General features: G+C 53.0%; 2 protein-coding genes across 2 annotated transcripts; both read right to left on the reverse strand.

Annotated features, from left to right (window-relative positions):
• Positions 1 to 1,433: 1,433 nt before the first annotated feature.
• On the reverse strand, positions 1,434 to 3,173 carry LOC147602055 (uncharacterized). The gene is made up of 4 exons (XM_086744546.1): positions 2,965 to 3,173; positions 2,072 to 2,186; positions 1,631 to 1,804; positions 1,434 to 1,544 (listed from the first exon to the last, which is right to left on the reverse strand). The coding sequence occupies exons 1-4, from the start codon at positions 3,171 to 3,173 to the stop codon at positions 1,434 to 1,436; spliced, it is 609 nt and encodes a 202-aa protein (XP_086600672.1).
• A 738-nt stretch (positions 3,174 to 3,911) lies between these two features.
• LOC147602056 (uncharacterized) lies at positions 3,912 to 27,383 on the reverse strand. Its single transcript, XM_086744648.1, has 15 exons — positions 27,180 to 27,383; positions 27,014 to 27,032; positions 16,704 to 16,851; positions 16,269 to 16,383; positions 15,828 to 16,001; positions 15,634 to 15,740; positions 15,046 to 15,183; positions 13,767 to 13,915; positions 13,503 to 13,610; positions 13,297 to 13,368; positions 12,906 to 13,177; positions 11,717 to 11,869; positions 10,738 to 10,907; positions 10,444 to 10,537; positions 3,912 to 4,025 (listed from the first exon to the last, which is right to left on the reverse strand). Exons 1-15 carry the CDS (start codon positions 27,381 to 27,383, stop codon positions 3,912 to 3,914), a joined length of 2,037 nt encoding a protein of 678 aa, XP_086600774.1.

A 27,383-nucleotide genomic window follows, 5' to 3' on the forward strand; every position in this document is an offset into this window, starting at 1 on the left:
CCATTTCCAGGGCCAGGAAGCTTAAAAAGTCCCCCGGCAGACAGACATCTAAGAACAAGGCTTCTACCTCAGCAGGACGCTATCCTAACGCTGCAGCAACACTTCGTCACCTTTCAAGCCAGGGTGATGTCTCCTCAAACCCAGTCCTGACTTTGAACGGGTTTGGAAATTCCCATGGTTGGTGTGAGGACCTGAGAGGTTACAGACCTCCTAGGTGGGATATCAAGAGCCCAACAAAGACTGCGGTTGCATTCCAGGCACTGCAGGGGTTCAGTACATTGCATAGGTGTTATCTTCTAACAACCCTGGCAGAGGGTCAGTTGGGGATCTGGAGAGAGACCACTTTCAGGTTTGCCTCGAAAGCAGAACTAGAAACAAAACAAAAAAACCCCAAACAAACAAGAAAAGAAAATATAAAAACCGTGCGCCTGACCAAGGCTGCTGTGCAAAGTGGTGCATTAGCACAAGACTGGTACTGTGCCAGAAGCCTGGAGGGAAGGAATGACCATCTTGTTTTGCTACAGCAACCCTCAAACATGCTTGAACTCAGAGGATATCATTTAGATCCCCTCTGAAACAAAAGGCAGGTAGTTGCGAGTCAGTCTGGTGGAGTGGAGCTTGTCAGAACATTTGGGAGAATTCTCAGAGAGAACTGTGGGGGAAAGTTTTCCTCAACCTACAAATCCACTCTTGACAGGGAAAGAGATGCATCAGAAGATGTCACTGAGCCCGGCTTCAACAAAGGTCTCAACACTTCATTCAACCCTGCTGATGGCACCAAAAAGGGCCCTACATCAGCACGGACACTCTGTCAGTGCAGCTGCTCTAACGAGGATGTCAACCACTTACTCAGCATATGGAGATACTGTGGCATAATTCGTAACTGTGCAACCAAACACGTCTTTCTGAGAAGGATCAGCACCATGCCGAAGAAGTAGTCGTATGATATTCATATCCCCAACAACAGCAGCAAGCATAAGAATGGTCCTAAAGCATCCAAGAGATGATAGGAAATACATCAGCTTCTGCAGACATTGCACTGCCATTACTTCAGCCCCTCTTTGCTTCCCAAACAACTCGTTTCCCCTCTCCTAGAGCTGGAGTGAAAGCACAGCCAAACACACGGAAGCATCAGAGAATTCAGGATGCTGGGACCGCAGGAGGTCTCCAGGCCAACCACCTGCCCAGAGCAGACAGGGGAGTCTGTGCATGTGCGTCGGCGGCACCACAGCCAACGCTTTCTTGCAGTCCTCAGTGCGGCAATCGTCCCCTGAGGTGAGAGAGCCGCCGGGCGCGGGCCTGCTTTCACAAGTCACGCAGAAGGAGCTCCTTCTGCGCAGCTCCAGGTTCTTTTGCAAAGCTCATTCCGATGCCTCCCATCAGTCCAGCCTGAACAATGCTAAGGAGTCCCGTGCGCACTTTTGACAAAGCCTTCACCTTTCATGCTTATCTTGAGCGTGCACGTCAGCTCCTTTTTGAAGAAGCAACTCAATCATCTCTTGACAGCGCCTCGTGATCGCAACAGCAAGCGGAGTGTACCCGAACTGAAAGAGATATAATCTCCTTAGAATAACAGAGAAAAGTCAAGCAAGTGTTGAGAAGAGGAGCCTTACGCAAAATCCAAGCTTACATCATCCTTAGCATCGATATGGGCATTGTGCTCAAGTAACAGCTCCACTAGCGACTTGCTAGACATGATGGTAGCCAGGTGAAGGGCAGTGTTGCCGCTGGCACAGTGGAGGTCAGGGTTGGCACCGTGCTCCAGCAGAATAGCTGCGCATTCTTTGTGCCGGTGCTCTACTGCCTGGAAACAAGACACAAAGGCAGAATAACTTCCAACATCTACGTTTCTCTCTGTCAGAACTCCCGCATCTTCCCAACACTGGGAAGTACGAGCGTCTGCAAAGATCAGGCAACATATGCCCCATCCCCGCTGACTACAACCTGCCTGTTTCGTAGAATCACAGGATACAATTCTATGCAGACCTATGTAAAGAGTCACGCGAGGTATGTATCGCTCAGCGCGTAATCGATAAGCCCAACGTACAACAGCATAACACATTCCACGTACCTTCATCAGGGGCGACTTCTTATAGTTGTCGCGAGGGTTTAGCTTGCACTTCTGTCCTACCAGAAAGCGAACAACATCTGCATGGCCGTTCGCACAAGCAAGGTGCAGAGGCGTCCTAGGAATTAAAGATATTCAGTTAGCTGTCACAGAGAGACAGCTGAAGACATGGTTTCAGGCTGTGGAACTCGCCACATGGGGCCACAAAGCTCAGCTGCCAAAAGGAAGCCGAAAGCACGCTTTCTTGTTCAGAGCCGGTGGCAGCAGTTGCACACCCAAAGCCTGGGGCTGTCTAGGAGAAGTCCCCAAGAGGGGACAGTTGAGTCAGGAGGCATTTCCTCAGCTGTGTCACTGAACCTGCCCAAGCAGGCTCTTGTGCCCAGGCCTCCAGCAGGACTGCCCAGCCACCCAGGCCAGCAAAAGGAGACCGCGTCTTGGCAGCCTGCAGTCTGCGGAGGCTGCATAAGTCTGCGGAGACTGCGCAAGGCCCTGGGTTTTCCCCGGATCAGTCCCGCGCCAGGCGTGCCCAGAGACGCAGGGGATGGGACCTGTAACAGCAAGGGGAAGCCGTGCCCTGCTCAAACAAGCCACTCAGTCTGGCGACAGGAAAGGAGCCGTCTGTGCCTGGCCGAAGGCCTGCTGAGCCGCACACAAGATTCACTACAGGCACCAGGCGGGCAGGGCAGGGCAGGGCAGGGCAGGGCAGGGCAGGGCAGGGCAGGGCAGGGCGGAGCGGAGCACCCGCCGGCTCCGGTCCCAGCTTGGGCAGGCCTCCGGCAAGGCCAGCGCTGTGGAGCCGGCCCTGCTCCGAGGGCGCTTGCGACCCCGCTGGGCTTTGCCGGCTCTTGCAGCCGGGGTGGGTGGAAGCTTTGCTAGGGGCAGTGCCCGGCCCTTACTGCTTGTTGGCGTCGCGCCCGTTGATGCGGAGTCTCCTCAGCCACCAGCGCCGCTGCAGCTGGGCCAGGTCGCCGTCGGCGGCCGCGCTGTGCAGCCCGCCCCGGCCCCTCTGCCGCTGCTCGGAGGCCCCGGCGGCGCCGGGCGCGGGAGCGCTGCCGGACGGCGGCCGCTGCCGCCCCCTCCTGAAGAGTCCGCGGAGGCTCTGCATGCTGCGGCGGGGACGAGGGCGCGGGCCGGCCCGGCGTGAGCAGCCGCAGCAGGCGGCCGGCGGGCTCTGGCGAGCCCCGGGACGGGAAGGGACGGGGAGAGGGCGGAGAGAGGGCGACAAGAGCCGAGAGGGGAGCCCCGAGCGGCGGCCGCGGCTCGCAGCCCCCGACGCTGCCAGCCCGAGACGCGCTGCCGGTCCCGCCGCGGCGGCGACAGCACTGAGCGGCGGCGGCTGCCGGGGGCGGCTTTCCAGCGGCAGCGGGGGGCGTCACAGAGGGCGCGGCGGGGGCGTCACAGGGTGACAGGCTGGCTGGAGGCTCCGTAAGTGTACGCAGACTGCGGAGTCTACGCTGCCTGCGGCGTCGGGGCGCCCCCGCGGCCGGGGGCTGCGGCAGTCGCCGAAGCGGCCCTCGCCTCGCCCGCTCCGCGTTTGCCCTCAGCGCGTGGCCGCGGAGCCTGGGGCTGCGGGTCCCCAAAAGCGGAGCCGGAGGCGGCCAGCGCCTGGCTCGGGCGGGCGGGGACGTCGGGCGGTCTCTCGCCTGGCTCTCGCCCTCACTCGCAGTGACCCCCCCGTCGGGGCTGGTGTGAACGCGCACCCCGCCGGGACGAGGCGCGCGCGCTGCCGTGGCCACATGTCCTGATACCGGGAATTAACTCTCTGCTAAATATTGCTTGATGTAGGGGAGTAACTGTCTGCATATTGCTTGATTCAGGAGGCTCGCTGTCTGCTGGACAACGCCTAACGATCCTGTTTGCATTGAAACTCGCTTAAGCTTGTCAGGGACCGGTATTTGTCCAGAAACTGGTATTTGTCGAGGACTGATACGTCCAGCAAAGGACAGGATAACGGGAGCTGCAATGTTGGTCAGAAGTCGTTAAGAAACTGCTGAAATCACCCAGTGAAAGGAGAGCGTGGGTGAATGACTGAAGTTCATCTGGAGGAAGATAAGACCCCAGAAGAAGTGAACGACCACCAGACACAGATCTGAAATGCTTACGCAAGTGTTTTTGAATAACCCCGCCTCGCTCATGCATATGTATGTCTGTATTGTGCAATCCTATGAATATGTATACCTGCACCGTATACATTTTTGGTAAAATGTGCTGTCGGTGTGTGTGCTTTTGGAGGAGCGATCCCCCACGCACCCGGCGCCGAATAAACATGCCTGCTTTATAAGGCTCTCCGAGTTGTAGAGTTTGATCCGCGCGTCAGTCCCCCGGCGTGCTCTCCTGCCAGGCGGCTCAGCTCCTGCGATCCCGAGGAAAACGTGCGTCAGCTCCTCGGCACACAGTGCCAGGTGCGTGTAGCACGTGAGCCCTGCCCAGGCTCATTTGCTTCGTGTTGGCCATGGGCAAAGGCACCTTCTTTACACTGACACCAACACCCGAATTAGCCCGGCTGGGAAATTTCAAGTCGGGACGGTACAAAGCTCTGCAGATGACACCACAGGCGTTCCTGTTCACGGTTTCAGGGAAGGCTCCGACAAGCTTCCTGAGGCAGAGGCTGGCAGCTCTTTCTGAAGGGCTTCAATGGTCTTGGCTTGTTGCCGGACTGTGGCTTCCAGCCTGGCCTTTCCAACTTGGAGCCTGAAAAAGAAGTAGAGGCCTTCTCCCAGAAGTCCACCAGAGCACAAATCTCAGAAGAAGAGTGTGAAAGGACCTCATCTAAGCCAAAAGCATCTTTGAAAATTGTGTAGCATTGTCTCGCTGGGGCGCAAGAAGAGAGTCCTGTTGTTTTCACACAATGGCAGAAAGCGAAGCCTTGCTCCACTGTGTTGGTTCCTTATCGTTGCCTGCGTTCTTCCAGCTCTTGGACACCCGCAGTTCCACAAGGCGAGGTCAGAAGGCCCTGCATGTTCCTGAAAGCAGTTAGCTCCCTCTCCTTATTCTTTGTGGCGTCCTTCAGGGACTCGGCATAACCTGCGCTCCGGATGCGCCCGAGTGCTGAGCTGGAGGCAGCAGTGCCATGTGTGTAGGACAGACAGAACTGGCAGCAGCTGTGGGGGTTGTCAGGATAGCAAGAAAAGAAAATGTTCCCTTGCACTTGATTCCTGTGCTCTGTTCAGCTGTTGCTGCAGAACACAGAGGGTGGCTGGGGCAGTGCTATGCCAAGAAAGTCTCCTGCGTGGAGAAAAGACTCTTGCGCTTCCACCGGCTGCTTCTGGCACTGACACTCGCTCTCTGGGGAGAACCAGTGCAAGACATGCAAACCAAAAATATTGGCGTTTGTTTGGATGTATTGTTCCCTTGTGCCACCTGCTACCAGCTAGAGAAGAGATCCTGAGTCAGACCTTTTGAACTGCTTGTGTGGGAGTTCGGAAGCTACCTAATGCCTAGCAGCTACCTGATGGTGGAGAGGAGGAGGAGCGAGGGCCAGAGCCAGTCTGGTCCTGCCTCATGCTGTCTTGTCACTGGAGCTGTCTCCCCCTGCCCCGCAGCAAAATCAGGGCAAGTGCTGCGCTCAGGAGTCTTTGAGTGGACTGCTGAGCAGCCAGATTTCTTCCGCTTACACATCACCACGGAGCTCGCTGCTGCCTTGGGAATCATAGAATAGTTAGGGTTAGAAGGGACCTGTAAAGGTCCCTTTCTTGGGACTTTGCAGCAGTGTTCCTTGGCAGAGCTCTCCTTCTCAAGTATGCGAAGAATGGGTGCGGTTTACTGTTTGAAGACACCTTTGGTGTCCTCCAAAGGCCGTTTTGGTTTTAGAGCCAGGACATCTGTTAACTCACGAGTGTGAAGGGTGTTTGCCTGGAGAGGAGGTGGAGCATTATGTCAGTCTGGTTTTGCCAAGTGCACTTTGTGTATTTGTGAAAGAGTGTCTTGTCAAAGTTGCAATGCCTAGCTAGCTACCTGCTTGTGTTTGCAGAGGTGGGGTCTGGGCCACGTGGACCTCCATAGCTGTCAGCTTCCACTGCAGCCCAGCCAGACCTGAAGCATGATGGTTCTTCTCCACTTGCAGGTCTCAAACTGCGCTGTGGGAAACAGAAGTCCCAAAAGTATAAAAATGCATCTGAATGTCAGCTTGGCAAGCTCTTAGCGGAAAGCCCAATGAGAGACTAGAACAACTCTGGCGAGTTGACCCTGCAGAGCTATGATACAGCTGGTGTTGCCTGGTGAGCAACCAGTGTCACAGGGGTCCTCTCGCTCTGCCTGAGGCTATGGCATAATTGTTGTCAGTGGTTTACGAAGCTGTCCCTCTTAGTTGCTTGTGGCTTCCCTCATGCTGCCTTCTGCATTGCACTGACAAAAGCATTTCTGCAGCAGCAAAGGGAACTACCTAGGGAAACTGTTTCAGCTGAGGGAGAGAGGGAGACTCATTTCTTTCTGCTGTAGCCCTCATTTCCAGAGTGGTGGCACTGCATGGCTTGGCCCAGCCACCCAGAGGGTGGCACACCAATGCCTCTAGGGCACTTTCTCAGCAGCTTTCCTGAAGGTGTGCAGAAGAGATGAGGACCTGCTGGCTGGGGAGTTTGAGAAGTCCCCAAAGGCTCTTTCCTCATGACCTGGGCTTGGAAATCAAGATTTGCCTGGCTAACTCTATGGCCATTCTTCACTGGCGGCAACACACATCACAAGATGACTTGGTGTCCGAGAAGGCTGTTGCCATCCTTGTGCCTGGAGACGCTGGATAGTCTGCAGTTGTTTTGTCTGTTGCATGTAGCCCAAGGAAGACTACGGTTACAGCTCAGGTCAGACACGCGCATTAAAGCGGGCAGGATGTCTAGCCCAATAAAACAGTGCCTGCAGCGTGAAACTTCCGTGTCACTGGAGATATTTGGGCCTTGAAAGCACAGCATCCTTGAGGCTGGAAGGGACCTCATCTCATCCATCTAGTCTGTCCACGCCCTGCTCCAAGCAGAGTCAGCCAGGGCAGGTGGTGCAGGGCCACGTCCAGTTTGGAGCATCTCCAGGCATGGAGACTCCACAACCTCTCTGTGGCACAAATAAGCCACCAGCAGGCTGAGCCAGGGTGTCCAGCCCCACCCCAGGCCCCTGGGCCTCCAGCCCATAGGCCCAAGATGCTCACTGAGGCATAGGCAGAAGCCTCCAGGCCCTGCCTGAGCTCTGTCATGGCGTCGCTGGCTCCAGCTCTGTCTCAGCTGTGCCTGTGCCTGGCCGCGGACCACGCTGGTGTGTTGGATATCTGGAGAATCAAGGACACTTAGCGAACAATCCAGACCAAAAGGAGTTGTTATGTTTGTGAGCAGCAGGCTTCAAGGACATCGCGGAGGCCGTCTGTGAGAAAGTGATGAAGCAACCTTGAAAGGAGGAGGAAAGGCTGGTGTACGTGACTGAAAGCAGAACGTGAAGCAGGATGCAGGTGGAGAGGACCGTGCGCATGAACAAGGAGACTTAACGAATCATATTTTAGCTAAGAGCGCGTGCATGATCTAGTTAGCCAATTAGTAAAGAGCTTGTGCATGATAGGGAATTAGAAGGGCTATATTAACCGGGATGTATCAACAATAAAGCGGCATTTCCTTGATCATATTGGTCGTGTGCAGTGTCCGTGACTTCCGCGTCAACACTGGTGCAGGCCCCAGCCCACAGGCTGTCTTCCCGGCCTGCCCTTGGCCTCCCCGCGGCCTTGCTTGGCCATCACTGGGCTGTGTCTGACCCTGCTTGCCACCCGTGGGTCTGAACCCCAGCCCGGCCTGGCCTGAATTCCTGGCTTGCCCGCCGAGCTGCTGCCTCTGCAGGCACTTGTTTGTCCCTCTGGGCTGTCTGCTGCCCTGGCTGCCCGCCCTGGCCCAACCCTGCTCCCCTCTCTCGGATAGGCCGAGGCTGGGCCCTGCCCTGCTGCCATGGGAGCCCCTTTGGCTCCCCGTCCCCGAGGGAGCAGCACAGCACCCTGCTTCCTGGCACCGCTCTCCCACCACCCTCAGAAAAGAAAAGGTTTTTCCTTAGGTTGAGGAGGGATTCCGCCTGCTCCAGCTTGTGCCCACTCCTTCACACCCTTCCCCTTGGCGAGCTCCAAATCCATCGGATCTCTGTGCGATCTGCAAAGCTTCCCTGGCTACCAGAAGCTCACCCAGCACCTTCTGCCCTGAGCACCAGGAGGATTGCTCTGAAAAGGCAGCAAGAGTCTGGTAACTGATGATTACCAGTAGCTCAGTGCTAGTCCCTGCTCTGAGCACAATCATGGTTCAAGCCTCTGCAGAGGAAAAGGACACAGACGCGTGCTCCCTCTCGGAGACGTCTGCAGGACTGATTTTCATTCAGAGCGAGGGCAGAGAGAGACGTGCCAAGGGCCTGCATGGGAAGAGAGCCTGAACGAGCCTTCAAAAGCAGGACTCTCCTCATCCAAACCCGCTAGGCCTGAAGCGCTGCAATTGGGCAGCAGAACTAAGACACGTACTAGATGACACAGTTCATTAAATACCAAGCTGCAACAGAACACTTGGAATTAGATGCAGGGCAGTGGTTGCACAAGGTGGAAGGCAAAGGTTTCCAGGCTTCGTTCATCTTCCCGTAAGCACTCTGTTTTCGGGCACTGGCACTTCCTCTGCTCCAGCAGCTTCTCCTCACCAACTGCATTGGAGGTTCAGCTGCGACTGGGGAAGGGCAGGAAAAGAGAAGGCTGTGTGTTAGCTTTACAGCAGGCTGGGCCAAAGGCAGCACTGGAAAGTGGATCCTGAAAGTACAGCACTAATGCACAGACCCAGATAACGAGAACCAGTCACTCATACGTGTCAACAACAAAGTTCCAGCCCATGGGCTACAGACACACCTGGAAGATTGTGTTACACAGAGATACGGATCAGCTTCTTGCGGTTTTTGCCTTATTCCTTGTCCAGCTCTTTCTCCCGTATCTCTTTTAGACAGCTCTATTTGGCTGTGACCCACCATGCTAGTCTCATGCCATTGACCTTAGTAGCCCTGCTGGGACTCCTGGCCCATGTCTTTTATTCATCATGCTAACTACATCTGTGTCCATCAACATCATCATCTACTACTGCTACATCAACAGCAGGAGCATCAAGAGAAGCCAATCAATTGCAACATACAGCCAACAGATAATGAGCAACATGGAGAAAAAGTATAGGGGAAGAATCATACAGGTTCCAGCAGAGAAAAATAATCACCTCAGCTCCACCAAACAACCCAGAGCTCACCTTTCTTCTTAGTTTACCAACTTTGTTGGCCACCTCAGAACAGCTCTTTCTTCACCTCTGCCCTGGAAACTGAGCTGAGGCTCTCTCTTTCTCCCAGCATACTTCATCAGAATTGTCTGATATCTCTCCAGAAGCCTCTTCAGCCTGCATGGCAAATTAGTAAGGAAAGCATGAAGCAAAGCAAGTTGGCCTTTCTCACGTACTCTTATGTAAGCAGCACAGTCACGGCCTGCTTCATCTGTAAGGTGCTCGACAGGCCAGGAATTACTGAGAAGAGCCAGCCCTCCAGCATCACTTGGAGGGCCCAAAGTCTACCTGGATGGAGGAAGAAAAGACTCGCTTCCCTCCCAGGGGAACTGCAGGCAGTCTGCATTTGCAAGGCCTTTTGAAGCTTTTTAAAACCATAGGCTCATGCACAGGAGCACTGTGCAAGATCGAATGCGGGGCTTGAATTTGCTCACAGACCGTTACGTACGTGCTTTTACATCAGAGTTCAGTAAAGCTTGACTTCTACTCAACGTGACATTTCTTTAAAGCACTAAAAAGCCATGCCTGCTATGTTCTTCCTCCAGCAGAGTGTTCCTTCTCCGCATTTCATCCAGAAGTGCTTCTGACTGGCATTTCAACTTGACCGCCTGCTTCACTTTCTTGCTTTCACTCTGACATTTTCAAAATAGAAAAGATACATCACACGGGGAGCACAGGAACAGGATCCTTATGCAGAAGGTGCCGACAGTGTTCTCCACAAAGAAGGTAACACGACTCTCCCAAGTCCAGTCTCCTCTTGGAACTCTCAACCACAGATCTGCAACTGAAGGTACCAAATCCCTGGTACTGCATGACTGTCTGAAGTGCTGCCTGAGGTCTCAACCTCACAACTGGTCTAAAGCAGACAATACTTAAGCCGGTGCATTATTGTCAACCCCCTAACAAAGACAGCATGAAGTAGGATTTGTGATAGCGTAATGGGACAACTCTCAAAGCCGGAAAGCTGGGGAATGGGCCAGCAGGACTTTCAGAGCAGCCTCTACTCAGTAGAACAGAGGAACTGACCTCTCCTAGGCTTTTCAGGAAAACCTCATCTTACAAATTCCTCACAGGATTATGGAGCTAGGCTCTGTAGCTCATGAAGAGGGAAGGCTTCGACAAGCTTACTGAGGCAGAGGCTGGCAGCTCTTTCTGAAGGGCTTCAATGGTCTTGGCTTGTTGCCGGACTGTGGCTTCCAGCCTGGCCTTTCGAACTTGGAGCCTGAAAAGGAAGTACAGGACTTATGACGGAAGTCCACCAGAGCACAAATCCCAAAAGAGGAATGTGAAAGGACCTCATCTAAGCCAAAAGCATCTTTGAAAATTGTGTAGCATTGTCTCACTGGGATGCAAGAAGAGAGTCCTGTTGTTTTCACACAATGGCAGAAAGCGAAGCCTTGCTCCACTGTGTTGGTTCCTTACCGTTGCCTGCGTTCTTCCAGCTCTTGGACAGCCGCAGTTCCACAAGACACGGCCAGAAGGTCCTGCATGTTCCTGGAAGTGGTTAGCTCCCTCTCCTTATTCTTTATGGCGTCCTTCAGGGACTCGGCATAACACTCAGTCCAGATACGCCGTTCTTTCAATTCCTGCAGCTGTCAAACCACAACAAGAATCCTCAGTAGCCAGCTTAGCTTTGATAAAAAGGAGTGGACTGCTTTGACTCTCACGTCAACTGCCAAAAGCCATGTTACTTCTTGACCTTCTACACAGGGGCCCCTGTCCTACATCTACATTGATTTCCTACAGTGCTTCCTAAATGCTGCCCCAACACTCCTTGTCCTCCTCTCTCAAGGGCTCCAAACACTTTGCAGCCCCTTGTTGGCTACTCCAACCCAGTTAGAAGCTCCTTCTGCTCCTGAAGTGACTTTTCAACTCCATAACAATGATGATGTCATGAGGGAATACAAGAAAGCACCGCTACAGCACTCCAGTATGCCTACTCTTTCTCCATCAGCACACACTCTGCTTCGCCAAACCCCAGAGAAGCAAATACATGTGCTCCATGAAACTTGAGAAGCAGCTCTCTGAAAGGAATACACACACCCTTGTCCATTTAAGGACAGAGCCACTTCACGGTTAGTGGCCTTTCTAATTGTAGGCACTGCGCTTCTAAAACAAGGCGAGTCGCTTACATGTTTCTCAAGCTACTCCTGTTGCAAAGGTGCCCAGGGTACTAAGGCCACCTTAGCGCAGCCCTCCGCTGTTGCTTCCAGCGGTGCAAACAGCCAGGCACCAAAGGCAGCGGTGCTGTTCCCTCCCAGCCCCCTCATCACAGCTAGGCGTGTGCTGAACCAGCCTGGGTTACACCAGACCCCCAGGAATGGATCAGTTCCCCACTCTGGTTTGCTCCCAGAAAGGCCGGGGCCCCTGCCAAGAGCCAAGAGACGGGCTTTGTCCATACCTTAGCTTTAGACCTGTCCAGTTGCTTCTGCAGCTGCAGTTTCTGTTCCTGCAGGTGGCTGCTGTAGCGCTTCTTAGCTTTGAGTGAAGCTTCTGCCAGGGAGTTCTTTCGGAGAGCGTTGGTAAGCTCCTGCTGCAGCTGCCTGACCCACATCTAAAGAAATGGTATTCCGTGAGCACGGAGAGATCAATAAGAAGATGACAACGTGAGAGATGCTTTTACTCATGGGATGATGTCACTAGATTGGTCTTCAGGGTGGCCTGGAGGCTGAGGGAGGTGGTTCTCCCCTTCTACTCTGCTGTCATGAGACCCTACCTGGAGTACTGCATCCAGCTCTGGGGTACCCTGTACAAGGAAAACATGGAGCGGTTAGAGTGGGTCCAGAGGAGGGTCACAAAAACGATCAGACGGCTGGAACAGCTCTGCCATGAAGAAAGGCGGAGAGAGTTGGGGTTGTTCAGCCTGGGGAAGAGCAGGCTCTGTGGAGAACTACTTGTAGCCTTTCAATGTAGAAAGATGGAGAGAGACTTTTTGCCAATGCCTGTAGTGACAGGACAAAGGGCAAGGGTTTTAAACTGAAAGAGTGTAGATTGGTACTGGACATAAGGAAGAAATTGTTTGCAACGAGGGTGGTGTGACACTGCAGCACGTTGCCCAGAGAAGTTGTAGATGCTCCATCCCTGGAAGTGGTTGAAGGCCAGTTGGAGGAGGCTTTGAGTAACCTGATGTAGTGGAAGATGGCAGGGGGTTGGACTAGACAATCCTTAAAGGACCCTTCCAACCCAAGCCATTCCATGCTTCTAGGACTCAGGGAATTCAAAGAGAAGAGATTTTGGCTGCCACCAGCAGGGATGTGGAGGCATCTTTCTCAGCTGAGCATATCCAAATGATCAGCAGCTCTTTATGAAGCTTTCTCTTTCCTAAAAGACAAAAAAGGCTTAAGTATTTCTCTCCTTGGAACACAGGCTGCAAGTCTGCACATGAGCTTTTCCCAAGGCCGCAGTTTTCTCTCTTTATGCAGCTCTTCTGCTTCACAACGGGAACAAAAGGAGGGCCAAAATACACTCCAGGTGCAGAATCACTAAATCCTCCTAGCAGCACTTGAAAATGAACTCAGTAAGAAGAAAAGCTCTCTGTACAGTGATAGAGTCTAGTTGCCCTAATAGGTATCAGCCTTTAGCAGAGTCACCTGTCTGTAGCCTCGACAATCTGCCTGAGTTGAAGCATCCTTCTTTAGCTGAAGCTCTTCTCTGCCCGGTGCAGAAATCTGAGCGAACAAGAACAGAGAAAGACCGAGAGGGAGGAAAGGAATCCCCAGCAACACGACAGCATCACGGCGCATTTCAGCACTGGGGCTACAGAAGCGTAACTTCTGCATTACCTGTGGAAGAGAAAGTAACTCATTCTCAGAAGAGGAGTCAAAATCTTCCACTTGCAGAGCTTCTGCTGCTGGCAAGATACCTAAAAAGGAAGTAAGAAGTGAGATGCTGCTGCGAGTGCTTATTTCACTCCACTTTTCCCTATCCGCTTCAGTCCAGAGAAGATTTCATAGGCAAACATTTCGTCCATAGGAAAATTACCATTGCCGCGCTTGTCTGCAACTGGCTCCGAGCAGGCTCCGTGGTGGACTTCTGCTGTAACCACCATGCTGGCTGGCACAATTCTTGGATCTTCAGCATTGCACTGTGTAGATTAAAAGACATGCGTGAAAACCAGCACAGCATAGCAAGGTGCCGGCTAGGAGAATGTGGAGAACGCCGAAGCAGAGGGAAATGAGACCAAAAGCAAGGGAGGCCAGTGGGGCCCCACTGCCTTCCCTTCAGAGAAGGTACCTCATAATCAGAAGGGGAATCAAACTGTTCCTCCTGCTGTGCTCCTGCTGCTGGCAAGACTCCTAGAGAGGGTGTAAGAAGCACGTTGCTGCTGTTAGCTGCTATTTCAATCTGCCTTTCCACATCTCTCCACCCCTGCATTCAATCAGCGTTTTAGTGTTCTCCTGCAGGCCACAGTGCATTGTCGTCATCACCTCCTTCATGGTGAAGGATCCTACCTGCTGTGGCCAGTGCAGGTGCGCCCAAGGGAAATTCAGCAGGCTTCCCAGAGCAAGAGCTGTCAAGTACTGCTGCGCCTTCTGTGCTTCCCGCAGAACAATCTCCTGTCCTTTTGCAGCGCACATATTCTTCCAGTTGCTTTGCAGTGCTATATACAGAAGGGAAGGAAATGCATTCTGTAAAAACACCCCCCCGCACTCACATCCACTCTCTACAGAAAGAGCAACAGCCATTTGTGAGTCAACCTACACATATTCCTAGCCATCTGCAGAGAGTTACACCACCACCCCACCCCTCCACATTACTGCATTTCTAGAATAGTGGAAACTGAAACTCTCACCACAGGCGTGTTCACGCACAGGTGCCTATTCTTGTCTATAGAGTAACACACCCCTGCTGGCTACAGTCTCATCTGACAAACCTCCTCTCCATTTCCAGGGCCAGTGAGCTTAAAAAGCCCCCCTAGCAGACAGACATCTCACAGCAAGGCTTCTACCTCAGCAGTACGCTATCCTAATGATGCAGCAACTCTTCGTCACCCTTAAAGCCAGAGTGACGTCTCCTCAAACCCAGTCCTGACTTTGAAGGGGTTTGGAAATTCCCATGGTTGGTCCGAGGACCTGAGAGGTTACAGAGCTCCTAGGTGGGATATCAAGAGCCCAACAAAGACTGCGGTTGCATTCCAGGCACTGCAGGGGTTCAGTACATTGCATAGGTGTTATCTTCTAACAACCCTGGCAGAGGGTCAGTTGGGGATCCGGAGAGAGACCACTTTCAGGTTTGCCTCATAAGCAGAACTAGAAACAAAACAAAAAAACCCCAAACAAACAAGAAAAGAAAATATAAAAACCGTACGCCTGACCAAGGCTGCTGTGCAAAGTGGTGCATTAGCACAAGACTGGTACTGTGCCAGAAGCCTGGAGGGAAGGAATGACCATCTTGTTTTGCTACAGCAACCCTCAAACATGCTTGAACTCAGAGGATATCATTTAGATCCCCTCTGAAACAAAAGGCAGGTAGTTGCGAGTCAGTTTGGTGGAGTGAAGCTTGGCAGCACACTTGGGAGAATTCTCAGAGAGAACTGTGGGGGAAAGTTTTCCTCAGCCTACAAATCCACTCTTGACAGGGAAAGAGATGCATCAGAAGACGTCACTGAGCCCGGCTTCAACAAAGGTCTCAACACTTCATTCAACCCTGCTGATGGCACCAAAAAGGTCCCTACATCAGCACGGACACTCTGACAATGCAGCTGCTCTAACGAGGATGTCAACCACTTACTCAGCATATGGAGATACTGCGGCATAATTCGTAACTGTGCAACCAAACACGTCTTTCTGAGAAGGATCAGCACCATGCCGAAGAAGTAGTCGTATGATATTCATATCCCCAACAACAGCAGCAAGCATAAGAATGGTCCTAAAGCATCCAAGAGATGATAGGAAATACATCAGCTTCTGCAGACATTGCACTGCCATTACTTCAACCCCTCTTTGCTTCCCATACAACTCATTTCCCCTCTCCTAGAGCCAGAGTGAAAGCACAGCCAAACACACGGAAGCATTGGAGAATTCAGGTTGGTGGGACCCCAGGAGGTCTCCAGGCCAACCACCTGCCCAGAGCAGACAGGGGAGTCTGTGTGTGTGCGTCAGTGGCACCACAGCCAACGCTTTCTTGCAGTCCTCAGTGAGGCAATCGTCCCCTGAGGTGAGAGAGCCGCCGGGTGCAGGCCTGCTTTCACAAGTCACGCAGAACGAGCTCCTTCTGCGCAGCTCCAGGTTCTTTTGCAAAGCTCATTCCGATGCCTCCCATCAGTCCAGCCTGAACAATGCTAAGGAGTCCCGTGCGCACTTTTAACAAAGCCTTCACCTCTCATGCTTATCTTGAGCGTGCACGTCAGCTCCTTTTTGAAGAAGCAACTCAATCATCTCTTGACAGCGCCTCGTGATCGCAACAGCAAGCGGAGTGTACCCGAACTGAAAGGAGATATAATCTCCTTAGAATAACAGAGAAAAGTCAAGCAAGTGCTGGGAAGAGGAGCCTTACACAAAATCCAAGCTTACATCATCCTTAGCATCAATATGGGCATTGTGCTCAAGTAACAGCTCCACTAGCGACTTGCTAGACATGATGGTAGCCAGGTGAAGGGCAGTGTTGCCGCTGGCACCGTGGAGGTCAGGGTTGGCACCGTGCTCCAGCAGAATAGCCGCGCATTCTTTGTGCCGGTGCTCTACTGCCTGGAAACAAGACACAAAGGCAGAATAACTTCCAACGTCTACGTTTCTCTCTGTCAGAACTCCCGCATCTTCCCAACACTGGGAAGTACGAGCGTCTGCAAAGATCAGGCAACATATGCCCCATCCTCGCTGACTACAACCTGCCTGTTTCGTAGAATCACAGGATACAATTCTATGCAGACCTATGTAAAGAGTCACGCGAGGTATGTATCGCTCAGCGCGTAATCGATAAGCCCAACGTACAACAGCATAACACATTCCACGTACCTTCATCAGGGGCGACTTCTTATAGTTGTCGCGAGGGTTTAGCTTGCACTTCTGTCCTACCAGAAAGCGAACGACATCTGCATGGCCGTTCACACAAGCAAGGTGCAGAGGCGTCCTAGGAATTAAAGATCTTCAATTAGCTGTCACAGGGAGACAGCTGAAGACATGGTTTCAGGCTGTGGAACTCGCCACATGGGCCCACAAGGCTCAACTGCCAAAAGGAAGCCGAAAGCAAGCTTTCTTGTTCAGAGCCGGTGGCAGCAGTTGCACACCCAAAGCCTGGGGCTGTCTAGGAGTAGTCCCCAAGAGGGGACAGTTGAGTCAGGAGGCATTTCCTCAGCTGTGTCACTGAACATGCCCAAGCAGGCTCTTGTGCCCAGGCCTCCAGCAGGACTGCCCAGCCACCCAGGCCAGCAAAAGGAGACCGGCCCTTACTGCTTGTTGGCGTCGCGCCCGTTGATGCGGAGTCTTTTCAGCCACCAGTGCCGCTGCAGCCTGGCCAGGTCACCGCTGGCCGCCGTGGTGTGCAACCCGGCCAGACTGCCGCTGCGCTGCCGCAGCGATCCCACCGGTGGCAGGCCACCTACAAAAAAGGAAAGAAGCGCGATGCTGCTGTGAGTGCTTATTTCACTCTGCTTTTCCCTGTCCGCTTCAGTCCAGAGAAGCTTACAAAGGTAATCATTAGTCCATCAGGAAATTACCATTGCTGGGCTCCTCTGCAACTGGCTCCCAGCGGGCTCCGTGGTGGAATTTCTCTGGAAGCACCATGGTGGTTGGCCCAGATCTTGGACCTTCAGTATCCGACTGTGTAGATTAAAAGACATGCGTGAAAACTGGCACAGACTCTTTCTCAACCCACTTCCACTTGCAAAGCTCTTGCTTCAGCCAACACCCATAACGTGGTATCAGGTGACGGAGAGAAGGAGAACGGCAAACAGAAGCAGCGTGTTAGGCATCTCTGTGGAGCAGGGCTTTCAAAAGGAACTAAAGAACACCTGCCCAAGAGACAGAGGGGAAGCAGACAGAGGGAGCAAAGCGTCTAGGCTGTATACCCCATGGGCAACCGCTTGACACGGACTGGGTGTGGAGAAGAGACCTAGGTGGAGGAAAAACAGCAATCCTCACAGTGCCAGCCTGGTAGGATTTCAGAGGATCATAACTGGTGGGAAGCTTTACTGCTTCAATCCTGTACTACAAGTCCAGCTCAAAGGACAGCTGGTAGGAGAGCCGAGTCATTAGCTTGACCTCCTTCATCCCAGTCCAAACTGAGGAGCTTGCCTGCAGCAGCGGCATGGCAAGGTCCCAGTTTGGAGCATGTGGCGGAGGCAGCAGTAGAGAGAAATGAGACCAAAAGCAAGGGAGGCCAGGGAGACCCCAGGGAGTCCTTCTTAGATAGGGAAGAGTGGCTGCAAAGCTGCCTGGTGGAAAGGGATGTGGGGGTGTTGTTTGACGGGTGCCTGAATATGAGGCAGCAGTGTGGCCAGCTGGCCAAGGAGGCCACCAGCATCCTGGCTTGTATGAGAAACAGTGTGGGCAGCGGGGCTAGGGAAGTGATTGTCCCTTTGGACTCGGCACTTGGGAGGCCACACCTTGAACAATGGGTTTAGTTTTGGGCCCCTCACTGCAAGAGGTGGTGGTGAGGTGGGCGTCGCTCTCTTTGCCCAAGAGGGATTTGATAGCAGCATAGGAAATGGCCTCAAGTTGGGCCAGGGGAGGTTTAGCTGGGATCTTAGGAAAGCTTTCATTGCTGGAAGGCTTATGGAGCACTGGAACAGGCTGGCCAGGGAAGTGGTTGAGTCACCGTCCCCGGAGGTGTTCAGAAGATGCATAGATGTGGTGCTTAGGGACACGGTTTAGGGGTGGGCATGGCAGTGTAACATTTGCAGTTAGACTCAATGATCTTCAGGGACTTTTCCCACCACAATGATTCTGGGTCTAGGATTCTACCTCAGAATCAAAAGAGGAGTCCTCATCTTCCTCTTCTTCTGCTCCCGCCGCTGGCAAGGCACCTACAAAGGAGGAAAGAAGCGCAATGATGCTGTGAGTGCTTATTTCACTCTGCTTTTCCCTGTCTGCTTCAGTCCAGAGAAGCTTACAAAGGTAACCATTAGTCCATCAGGAAATTACCATTGCCGGGCTCCTCTGCAACTGGCTCCCAGCGGGCTCCGTGGTGGAATTTCTCTGGAAGCACCATGGTGGTTGGCCCAGTTCTTGAACCTTCAGCATCCGACTGTGTAGATTAAAAGACATGCGTGAAAACTGGCACAGACTCTTTCTCAACCCACTTCCACTTGCAAAGCTCTTGCTTCAGCCAACACCCATAACGTTGTATCAGGTGACGGAAAGAAGGAGAACGGTAAACAGAAGCAGCGTGTTAGGCATCTCTGTGGAGCAGGGCTTTCAAAAGGAACTGAAGAACACCTGCCCAAGAGACAGAGAGGAAGTAGACAGAGGGAGCAAAGCGTCTAGGCTGTATACCCCATGGGCAACCGCTTGACACGGACTGGATGTGGAGAAGAGACCTATGTGGAGGAAAAACAGCAATCCTCACAGTGACAGCCTTGTAGGATTTCAGAGGATCATAACTTTACTGCTTCAATCCTGTACTACAAGTCCAGCTCAAAGGACAGCTGGTTGGAGAGCCGAGTCATTAGCTTGACCTCCTTCATCCCAGTCCAAACTGAGGAGCTTGCCTGCAGCAGCGGCATGGCAAGGTCCCAGTTTGGAGCATGTGGCGGAGGCAGCAGTAGAGAGAAATGAGACCAAAAGCAAGGGAGGCCAGGGAGACCCCAGGGAGTCCTTCTTAGATAGGGAAGAGTGGCTGCAAAGCTGCCTGGTGGAAAGGGATGTGGGGGTGTTGTTTGATGGGTGCCTGAATATGAGGCAGCAGTGTGGCCAGCTGGCCAAGGAGGCCACCAGCATCCTGGCTTGTATGAGAAATAGTGTGGGCAGCGGGGCTAGGGAAGTGATTGTCCCTTTGGACTCGGCACTTGGGAGGCCACACCTTGAACACTGGGTTTAGTTTTGGGCCCCTCACTGCAAGAGGTGGTGGCGAGGTGGGCGTCGCTCTCTTTGCCCAAGAGGGATGTGATAGCAGCATAGGAAATGGCCTCAAGTTGGGCCAGGGGAGGTTTAGCTGGGATCTTAGGAAAGCCTTCATTGCTGGAAGGCTTATGGAGCACTGGAACAGGCTGGCCAGGGAAGTGGTTGAGTCACCGTCCCCGGAGGTGTTCAGAAGATGCATAGATGTGGTGCTTAGGGACACGGTTTAGGGGTGGGCATGGCAGTGTAACATTTGCGGTTAGACTCAATGATCTTCAGGGACTTTTCCCACCACAATGATTCTGGGTCTAGGATTCTACCTCAGAATCAAAAGAGGAATCCTCATCTTCCTCTTGTTCTGCTCCCGCCGCTGGCAAGTCACCTACGAAAGAGGAAAGAAACGCGATGCTGCTGTGAGTGCTTATTTCACTCTGCTTTTCCCTGTCCGCTTCAGTCCAGAGAAGCTTACAAAGGTAACCATTAGTCCATCAGGAAATTACCATTGCCGGGCTCCTCTGCAACTGGCTCCCAGCGGGCTCCGTGGTGGAATTTCTCTGGAAGCACCATGGTGGTTGGCCCAGATCTTGGACCTTCAGCATCCGACTGTGTAGATTAAAAGACATGCGTGAAAACTGGCACAGACTCTTTCTCAACCCACTTCCACTTGCAAAGCTCTTGCTTCAGCCAACACCCATAACGTGGTATCAGGTGACGGAAAGAAGGAGAACGGCAAACAGAAGCAGCGTGTTAGGCATCTCTGTGGAGCAGGGCTTTCAAAAGGAACTAAAGAACACCTGCCCAAGAGACAGAGGGGAAGCAGACAGAGGGAGCAAAGCGTCTAGGCTGTATACCCCATGGGCAACCGCTTGACACGGACTGGGTGTGGAGAAGAGACCTATGTGGAGGAAAAACAGCAATCCTCACAGCGCCAGCCTGGTAGGATTTCAGAGGATCATAACTGGTGGGAAGCTTTACTGCTTCAATCCTGTACTACAAGTCCAGCTCAAAGGACAGCTGGTAGGAGAGCCGAGTCATTAGCTTGACCTCCTTCATCCCAGTCCAAACTGAGGAGCTTGCCTGCAGCAGCGGCATGGCAAGGTCCCAGTTTGGAGCATGTGGCGGAGGCAGCAGTAGAGAGAAATGAGACCAAAAGCAAGGGAGGCCAGGGAGACCCCAGGGAGTCCTTCTTAGATAGGGAAGAGTGGCTGCAAAGCTGCCTGGTGGAAAGGGATGTGGGGGTGTTGTTTGATGGGTGCCTGAATATGAGGCAGCAGTGTGGCCAGCTGGCCAAGGAGGCCACCAGCATCCTGGCTTGTATGAGAAACAGTGTGGGCAGCGGGGCTAGGGAAGTGATTGTCCCTTTGGACTCGGCACTTGGGAGGCCACACCTTGAACACTGGGTTTAGGTTTGGGCCCCTCACTGCAAGAGGTGGTGGCGAGGTGGGCGTCGCTCTCTTTGCCCAAGAGGGATTTGATAGCAGCATAGGAAATGGCCTCAAGTTGGGCCAGGGGAGGTTTAGCTGGGATCTTAGGAAAGCTTTCATTGCTGGAAGGCTTATGGAGCACTGGAACAGGCTGGCCAGGGAAGTGGTTGAGTCACCGTCCCCGGAGGTGTTCAGAAGATGCATAGATGTGGTGCTTAGGGACACGGTTTAGGGGTGGGCATGGCAGTGTAACATTTGCAGTTAGACACAATGATCTTCAGGGACTTTTCCCACCACAATGATTCTGGGTCTAGGATTCTACCTCAGAATCAAAAGAGGAGTCCTCATCTTCCTCTTCTTCTGCTCCCGCCGCTGGCAAGGCACCTACAAAGGAGGAAAGAAGCGCAATGATGCTGTGAGTGCTTATTTCACTCTGCTTTTCCCTGTCTGCTTCAGTCCAGAGAAGCTTACAAAGGTAACCATTAGTCCATCAGGAAATTACCATTGCCGGGCTCCTCTGCAACTGGCTCCCAGCGGGCTCCGTGGTGGAATTTCTCTGGAAGCACCATGGTGGTTGGCCCAGTTCTTGAACCTTCAGCATCCGACTGTGTAGATTAAAAGACATGCGTGAAAACTGGCACAGACTCTTTCTCAACCCACTTCCACTTGCAAAGCTCTTGCTTCAGCCAACACCCATAACGTTGTATCAGGTGACGGAAAGAAGGAGAACGGTAAACAGAAGCAGCGTGTTAGGCATCTCTGTGGAGCAGGGCTTTCAAAAGGAACTAAAGAACACCTGCCCAAGAGACAGAGAGGAAGTAGACAGAGGGAGCAAAGCGTCTAGGCTGTATACCCCATGGGCAACCGCTTGACACGGACTGGATGTGGAGAAGAGACCTATGTGGAGGAAAAACAGCAATCCTCACAGTGACAGCCTTGTAGGATTTCAGAGGATCATAACTTTACTGCTTCAATCCTGTACTACAAGTCCAGCTCAAAGGACAGCTGGTTGGAGAGCCGAGTCATTAGCTTGACCTCCTTCATCCCAGTCCAAACTGAGGAGCTTGCCTGCAGCAGCGGCATGGCAAGGTCCCAGTTTGGAGCATGTGGCGGAGGCAGCAGTAGAGAGAAATGAGACCAAAAGCAAGGGAGGCCAGGGAGACCCCAGGGAGTCCTTCTTAGATAGGGAAGAGTGGCTGCAAAGCTGCCTGGTGGAAAGGGATGTGGGGGTGTTGTTTGATGGGTGCCTGAATATGAGGCAGCAGTGTGGCCAGCTGGCCAAGGAGGCCGACAGCATCCTGGCTTGTATGAGAAACAGTGTGGGCAGCGGGGCTAGGGAAGTGATTGTCCCTTTGGACTCGGCACTTGGGAGGCCACACCTTGAACACTGGGTTTAGTTTTGGGCCCCTCACTGCAAGAGGTGGTGGCGAGGTGGGCGTCGCTCTCTTTGCCCAAGAGGGATGTGATAGCAGCATAGGAAATGGCCTCAAGTTGGGCCAGGGGAGGTTTAGCTGGGATCTTAGGAAAGCCTTCATTGCTGGAAGGCTTATGGAGCACTGGAACAGGCTGGCCAGGGAAGTGGTTGAGTCACCGTCCCCGGAGGTGTTCAGAAGATGCATAGATGTGGTGCTTAGGGACACGGTTTAGGGGTGGGCATGGCAGTGTAACATTTGCGGTTAGACTCAATGATCTTCAGGGACTTTTCCCACCACAATGATTCTGGGTCTAGGATTCTACCTCAGAATCAAAAGAGGAATCCTCATCTTCCTCTTGTTCTGCTCCCGCCGCTGGCAAGTCACCTACGAAAGAGGAAAGAAACGCGATGCTGCTGTGAGTGCTTATTTCACTCTGCTTTTCCCTGTCCGCTTCAGTCCAGAGAAGCTTACAAAGGTAACCATTAGTCCATCAGGAAATTACCATTGCCGGGCTCCTCTGCAACTGGCTCCCAGCGGGCTCCGTGGTGGAATTTCTCTGGAAGCACCATGGTGGTTGGCCCAGATCTTGGACCTTCAGCATCCGACTGTGTAGATTAAAAGACATGCGTGAAAACTGGCACAGACTCTTTCTCAACCCACTTCCACTTGCAAAGCTCTTGCTTCAGCCAACACCCATAACGTGGTATCAGGTGACGGAAAGAAGGAGAACGGCAAACAGAAGCAGCGTGTTAGGCATCTCTGTGGAGCAGGGCTTTCAAAAGGAACTAAAGAACACCTGCCCAAGAGACAGAGGGGAAGCAGACAGAGGGAGCAAAGCGTCTAGGCTGTATACCCCATGGGCAACCGCTTGACACGGACTGGGTGTGGAGAAGAGACCTATGTGGAGGAAAAACAGCAATCCTCACAGCGCCAGCCTGGTAGGATTTCAGAGGATCATAACTGGTGGGAAGCTTTACTGCTTCAATCCTGTACTACAAGTCCAGCTCAAAGGACAGCTGGTAGGAGAGCCGAGTCATTAGCTTGACCTCCTTCATCCCAGTCCAAACTGAGGAGCTTGCCTGCAGCAGCGGCATGGCAAGGTCCCAGTTTGGAGCATGTGGCGGAGGCAGCAGTAGAGAGAAATGAGACCAAAAGCAAGGGAGGCCAGGGAGACCCCAGGGAGTCCTTCTTAGATAGGGAAGAGTGGCTGCAAAGCTGCCTGGTGGAAAGGGATGTGGGGGTGTTGTTTGATGGGTGCCTGAATATGAGGCAGCAGTGTGGCCAGCTGGCCAAGGAGGCCACCAGCATCCTGGCTTGTATGAGAAACAGTGTGGGCAGCGGGGCTAGGGAAGTGATTGTCCCTTTGGACTCGGCACTTGGGAGGCCACACCTTGAACACTGGGTTTAGTTTTGGGCCCCTCACTGCAAGAGGTGGTGGTGAGGTGGGCGTCGCTCTCTTTGCCCAAGAGGGATTTGATAGCAGCATAGGAAATGGCCTCAAGTTGGGCCAGGGGAGGTTTAGCTGGGATCTTAGGAAAGCTTTCATTGCTGGAAGGCTTATGGAGCACTGGAACAGGCTGGCCAGGGAAGTGGTTGAGTCACCGTCCCCGGAGGTGTTCAGAAGATGCATAGATGTGGTGCTTAGGGACACGGTTTAGGGGTGGGCATGGCAGTGTAACATTTGCAGTTAGACACAATGATCTTCAGGGACTTTTCCCACCACAATGATTCTGGGTCTAGGATTCTACCTCAGAATCAAAAGAGGAGTCCTCATCTTCCTCTTCTTCTGCTCCCGCCGCTGGCAAGGCACCTACAAAGGAGGAAAGAAGCGCAATGATGCTGTGAGTGCTTATTTCACTCTGCTTTTCCCTGTCTGCTTCAGTCCAGAGAAGCTTACAAAGGTAACCATTAGTCCATCAGGAAATTACCATTGCCGGGCTCCTCTGCAACTGGCTCCCAGCGGGCTCCGTGGTGGAATTTCTCTGGAAGCACCATGGTGGTTGGCCCAGATCTTGAACCTTCAGCATCCGACTGTGTAGATTAAAAGACATGCGTGAAAACTGGCACAGACTCTTTCTCAACCCACTTCCACTTGCAAAGCTCTTGCTTCAGCCAACACCCATAACGTTGTATCAGGTGACGGAAAGAAGGAGAACGGTAAACAGAAGCAGCGTGTTAGGCATCTCTGTGGAGCAGGGCTTTCAAAAGGAACTGAAGAACACCTGCCCAAGAGACAGAGAGGAAGTAGACAGAGGGAGCAAAGCGTCTAGGCTGTATACCCCATGGGCAACCGCTTGACACGGACTGGATGTGGAGAAGAGACCTATGTGGAGGAAAAACAGCAATCCTCACAGTGACAGCCTGGTAGGATTTCAGAGGATCATAACTGGTGGGAAGCTTTACTGCTTCAATCCTGTACTACAAGTCCAGCTCAAAGGACAGCTGGTAGGAGAGCCGAGTCATTAGCTTGACCTCCTTCATCCCAGTCCAAACTGAGGAGCTTGCCTGCAGCAGCGGCATGGCAAGGTCCCAGTTTGGAGCATGTGGCGGAGGCAGCAGTAGAGAGAAATGAGACCAAAAGCAAGGGAGGCCAGGGAGACCCCAGGGAGTCCTTCTTAGATAGGGAAGAGTGGCTGCAAAGCTGCCTGGTGGAAAGGGATGTGGGGGTGTTGTTTGATGGGTGCCTGAATATGAGGCAGCAGTGTGGCCAGCTGGCCAAGGAGGCCACCAGCATCCTGGCTTGTATGAGAAATAGTGTGGGCAGCGGGGCTAGGGAAGTGATTGTCCCTTTGGACTCGGCACTTGGGAGGCCACACCTTGAACACTGGGTTTAGTTTTGGGCCCCTCACTGCAAGAGGTGGTGGCGAGGTGGGCGTCGCTCTCTTTGCCCAAGAGGGATGTGATAGCAGCATAGGAAATGGCCTCAAGTTGGGCCAGGGGAGGTTTAGCTGGGATCTTAGGAAAGCCTTCATTGCTGGAAGGCTTATGGAGCACTGGAACAGGCTGGCCAGGGAAGTGGTTGAGTCACCGTCCCCGGAGGTGTTCAGAAGATGCATAGATGTGGTGCTTAGGGACACGGTTTAGGGGTGGGCATGGCAGTGTAACATTTGCGGTTAGACTCAATGATCTTCAGGGACTTTTCCCACCACAATGATTCTGGGTCTAGGATTCTACCTCAGAATCAAAAGAGGAATCCTCATCTTCCTCTTGTTCTGCTCCCGCCGCTGGCAAGTCACCTACGAAAGAGGAAAGAAACGCGATGCTGCTGTGAGTGCTTATTTCACTCTGCTTTTCCCTGTCCGCTTCAGTCCAGAGAAGCTTACAAAGGTAACCATTAGTCCATCAGGAAATTACCATTGCCGGGCTCCTCTGCAACTGGCTCCCAGCGGGCTCCATGGTGGAATTTCTCTGGAAGCACCATGGTGGTTGGCCCAGATCTTGGACCTTCAGCATCCGACTGTGTAGATTAAAAGACATGCGTGAAAACTGGCACAGACTCTTTCTCAACCCACTTCCACTTGCAAAGCTCTTGCTTCAGCCAACACCCATAACGTGGTATCAGGTGACGGAAAGAAGGAGAACGGCAAACAGAAGCAGCGTGTTAGGCATCTCTGTGGAGCAGGGCTTTCAAAAGGAACTAAAGAACACCTGCCCAAGAGACAGAGGGGAAGCAGACAGAGGGAGCAAAGCGTCTAGGCTGTATACCCCATGGGCAACCGCTTGACACGGACTGGGTGTGGAGAAGAGACCTATGTGGAGGAAAAACAGCAATCCTCACAGCGCCAGCCTGGTAGGATTTCAGAGGATCATAACTGGTGGGAAGCTTTACTGCTTCAATCCTGTACTACAAGTCCAGCTCAAAGGACAGCTGGTAGGAGAGCCGAGTCATTAGCTTGACCTCCTTCATCCCAGTCCAAACTGAGGAGCTTGCCTGCAGCAGCGGCATGGCAAGGTCCCAGTTTGGAGCATGTGGCGGAGGCAGCAGTAGAGAGAAATGAGACCAAAAGCAAGGGAGGCCAGGGAGACCCCAGGGAGTCCTTCTTAGATAGGGAAGAGTGGCTGCAAAGCTGCCTGGTGGAAAGGGATGTGGGGGTGTTGTTTGACGGGTGCCTGAATATGAGGCAGCAGTGTGGCCAGCTGGCCAAGGAGGCCACCAGCATCCTGGCTTGTATGAGAAACAGTGTGGGCAGCGGGGCTAGGGAAGTGATTGTCCCTTTGGACTCGGCACTTGGGAGGCCACACCTTGAACACTGGGTTTAGTTTTGGGCCCCTCACTGCAAGAGGTGGTGGTGAGGTGGGCGTCGCTCTCTTTGCCCAAGAGGGATTTGATAGCAGCATAGGAAATGGCCTCAAGTTGGGCCAGGGGAGGTTTAGCTGGGATCTTAGGAAAGCTTTCATTGCTGGAAGGCTTATGGAGCACTGGAACAGGCTGGCCAGGGAAGTGGTTGAGTCACCGTCCCCGGAGGTGTTCAGAAGATGCATAGATGTGGTGCTTAGGGACACGGTTTAGGGGTGGGCATGGCAGTGTAACATTTGCAGTTAGACACAATGATCTTCAGGGACTTTTCCCACCACAATGATTCTGGTTCTAGGATTCTACCTCAGAATCAAAAGAGGAGTCCTCATCTTCCTCTTCTTCTGCTCCCGCCGCCGGTAAGGCACCTACAAAAGAGGAAAAAAGCGCAATGATGCTGTCAGTGCTTATTTCACCCTGCTTTTCGCTGTCCGCTTCAGTCGAGAGAAGCTTGCAAAGGTAACCATTAGTCCATCAGGAAATTACCATTGCCGGGCTTGTCTGCAACTGGCTCCCAGCGGGCTCCGTGGTGGACATCCGCTGTAACCATGACAATGGTTGGCCGACTACTTGGACCTTCAGCATCTGACTGTGTAAATTAAGACAGGCGTGAAAACCAGCACAGCATGGCAAGGTCCCGGTTCGGAGTGTGCGGAGGAAGCTGAAGCAGAGGGAAATGAGATCAAAAGCAAGGGAGGCCAGTGGGGCCCCACTGCCTTCCCTTCAGAGAAGGTACCTCATAATCAGAAGGGGAATCAAACTGTTCCTCCTGCTGTGCTCCTGCTGCTGGCAAGACTCCTAGAGAGGGTGTAAGAAGCACGTTGCTGCTGTTAGCTGCTATTTCAATCTGCCTTTCCACATCTCTCCACCCCTGCATTCCAGTCAGCGTTTTAGTGTTCTCCTGCAGGCCACAGTGCATTGTCGTCATCACCTCCTTCAT

Source organism: Chlamydotis macqueenii, chromosome 1, assembly GCF_036417535.1.
Source record: "Chlamydotis macqueenii isolate bChlMac1 chromosome 1, bChlMac1.mat, whole genome shotgun sequence".
NCBI classification, from domain to species: domain Eukaryota; kingdom Metazoa; phylum Chordata; class Aves; order Otidiformes; family Otididae; genus Chlamydotis; species Chlamydotis macqueenii.

Excerpts from the sequence above, each read along its gene's own strand:
- LOC147602055 (XM_086744546.1), bottom strand. The coding sequence starts at position 3,173 with ATGCAGAGCCTCCGCGGACTCTTCAGGAGGGGGCGGCAGCGGCCGCCG. Across the intron at positions 2,187-2,964 it reads GGGCGCGACGCCAACAAGCA|GACGCCTCTGCACCTTGCTT; the intron begins GTAAGGGCCGGG and ends TTTAATTCCTAG. Across the intron at positions 1,545-1,630 it reads ATATCGATGCTAAGGATGAT|TTCGGGTACACTCCGCTTGC; the intron begins GTAAGCTTGGAT and ends TATCTCTTTCAG.
- LOC147602056 (XM_086744648.1), bottom strand. The coding sequence starts at position 27,383 with ATGAAGGAGGTGATGACGACAATGCACTGTGGCCTGCAGGAGAACACT. Across the intron at positions 13,178-13,296 it reads TGCAGACAAGCGCGGCAATG|GTATCTTGCCAGCAGCAGAA; the intron begins GTAATTTTCCTA and ends CTTCCTTTTTAG. Across the intron at positions 11,870-12,905 it reads ATTGTCGAGGCTACAGACAG|ATGTGGGTCAGGCAGCTGCA; the intron begins GTGACTCTGCTA and ends CCATTTCTTTAG.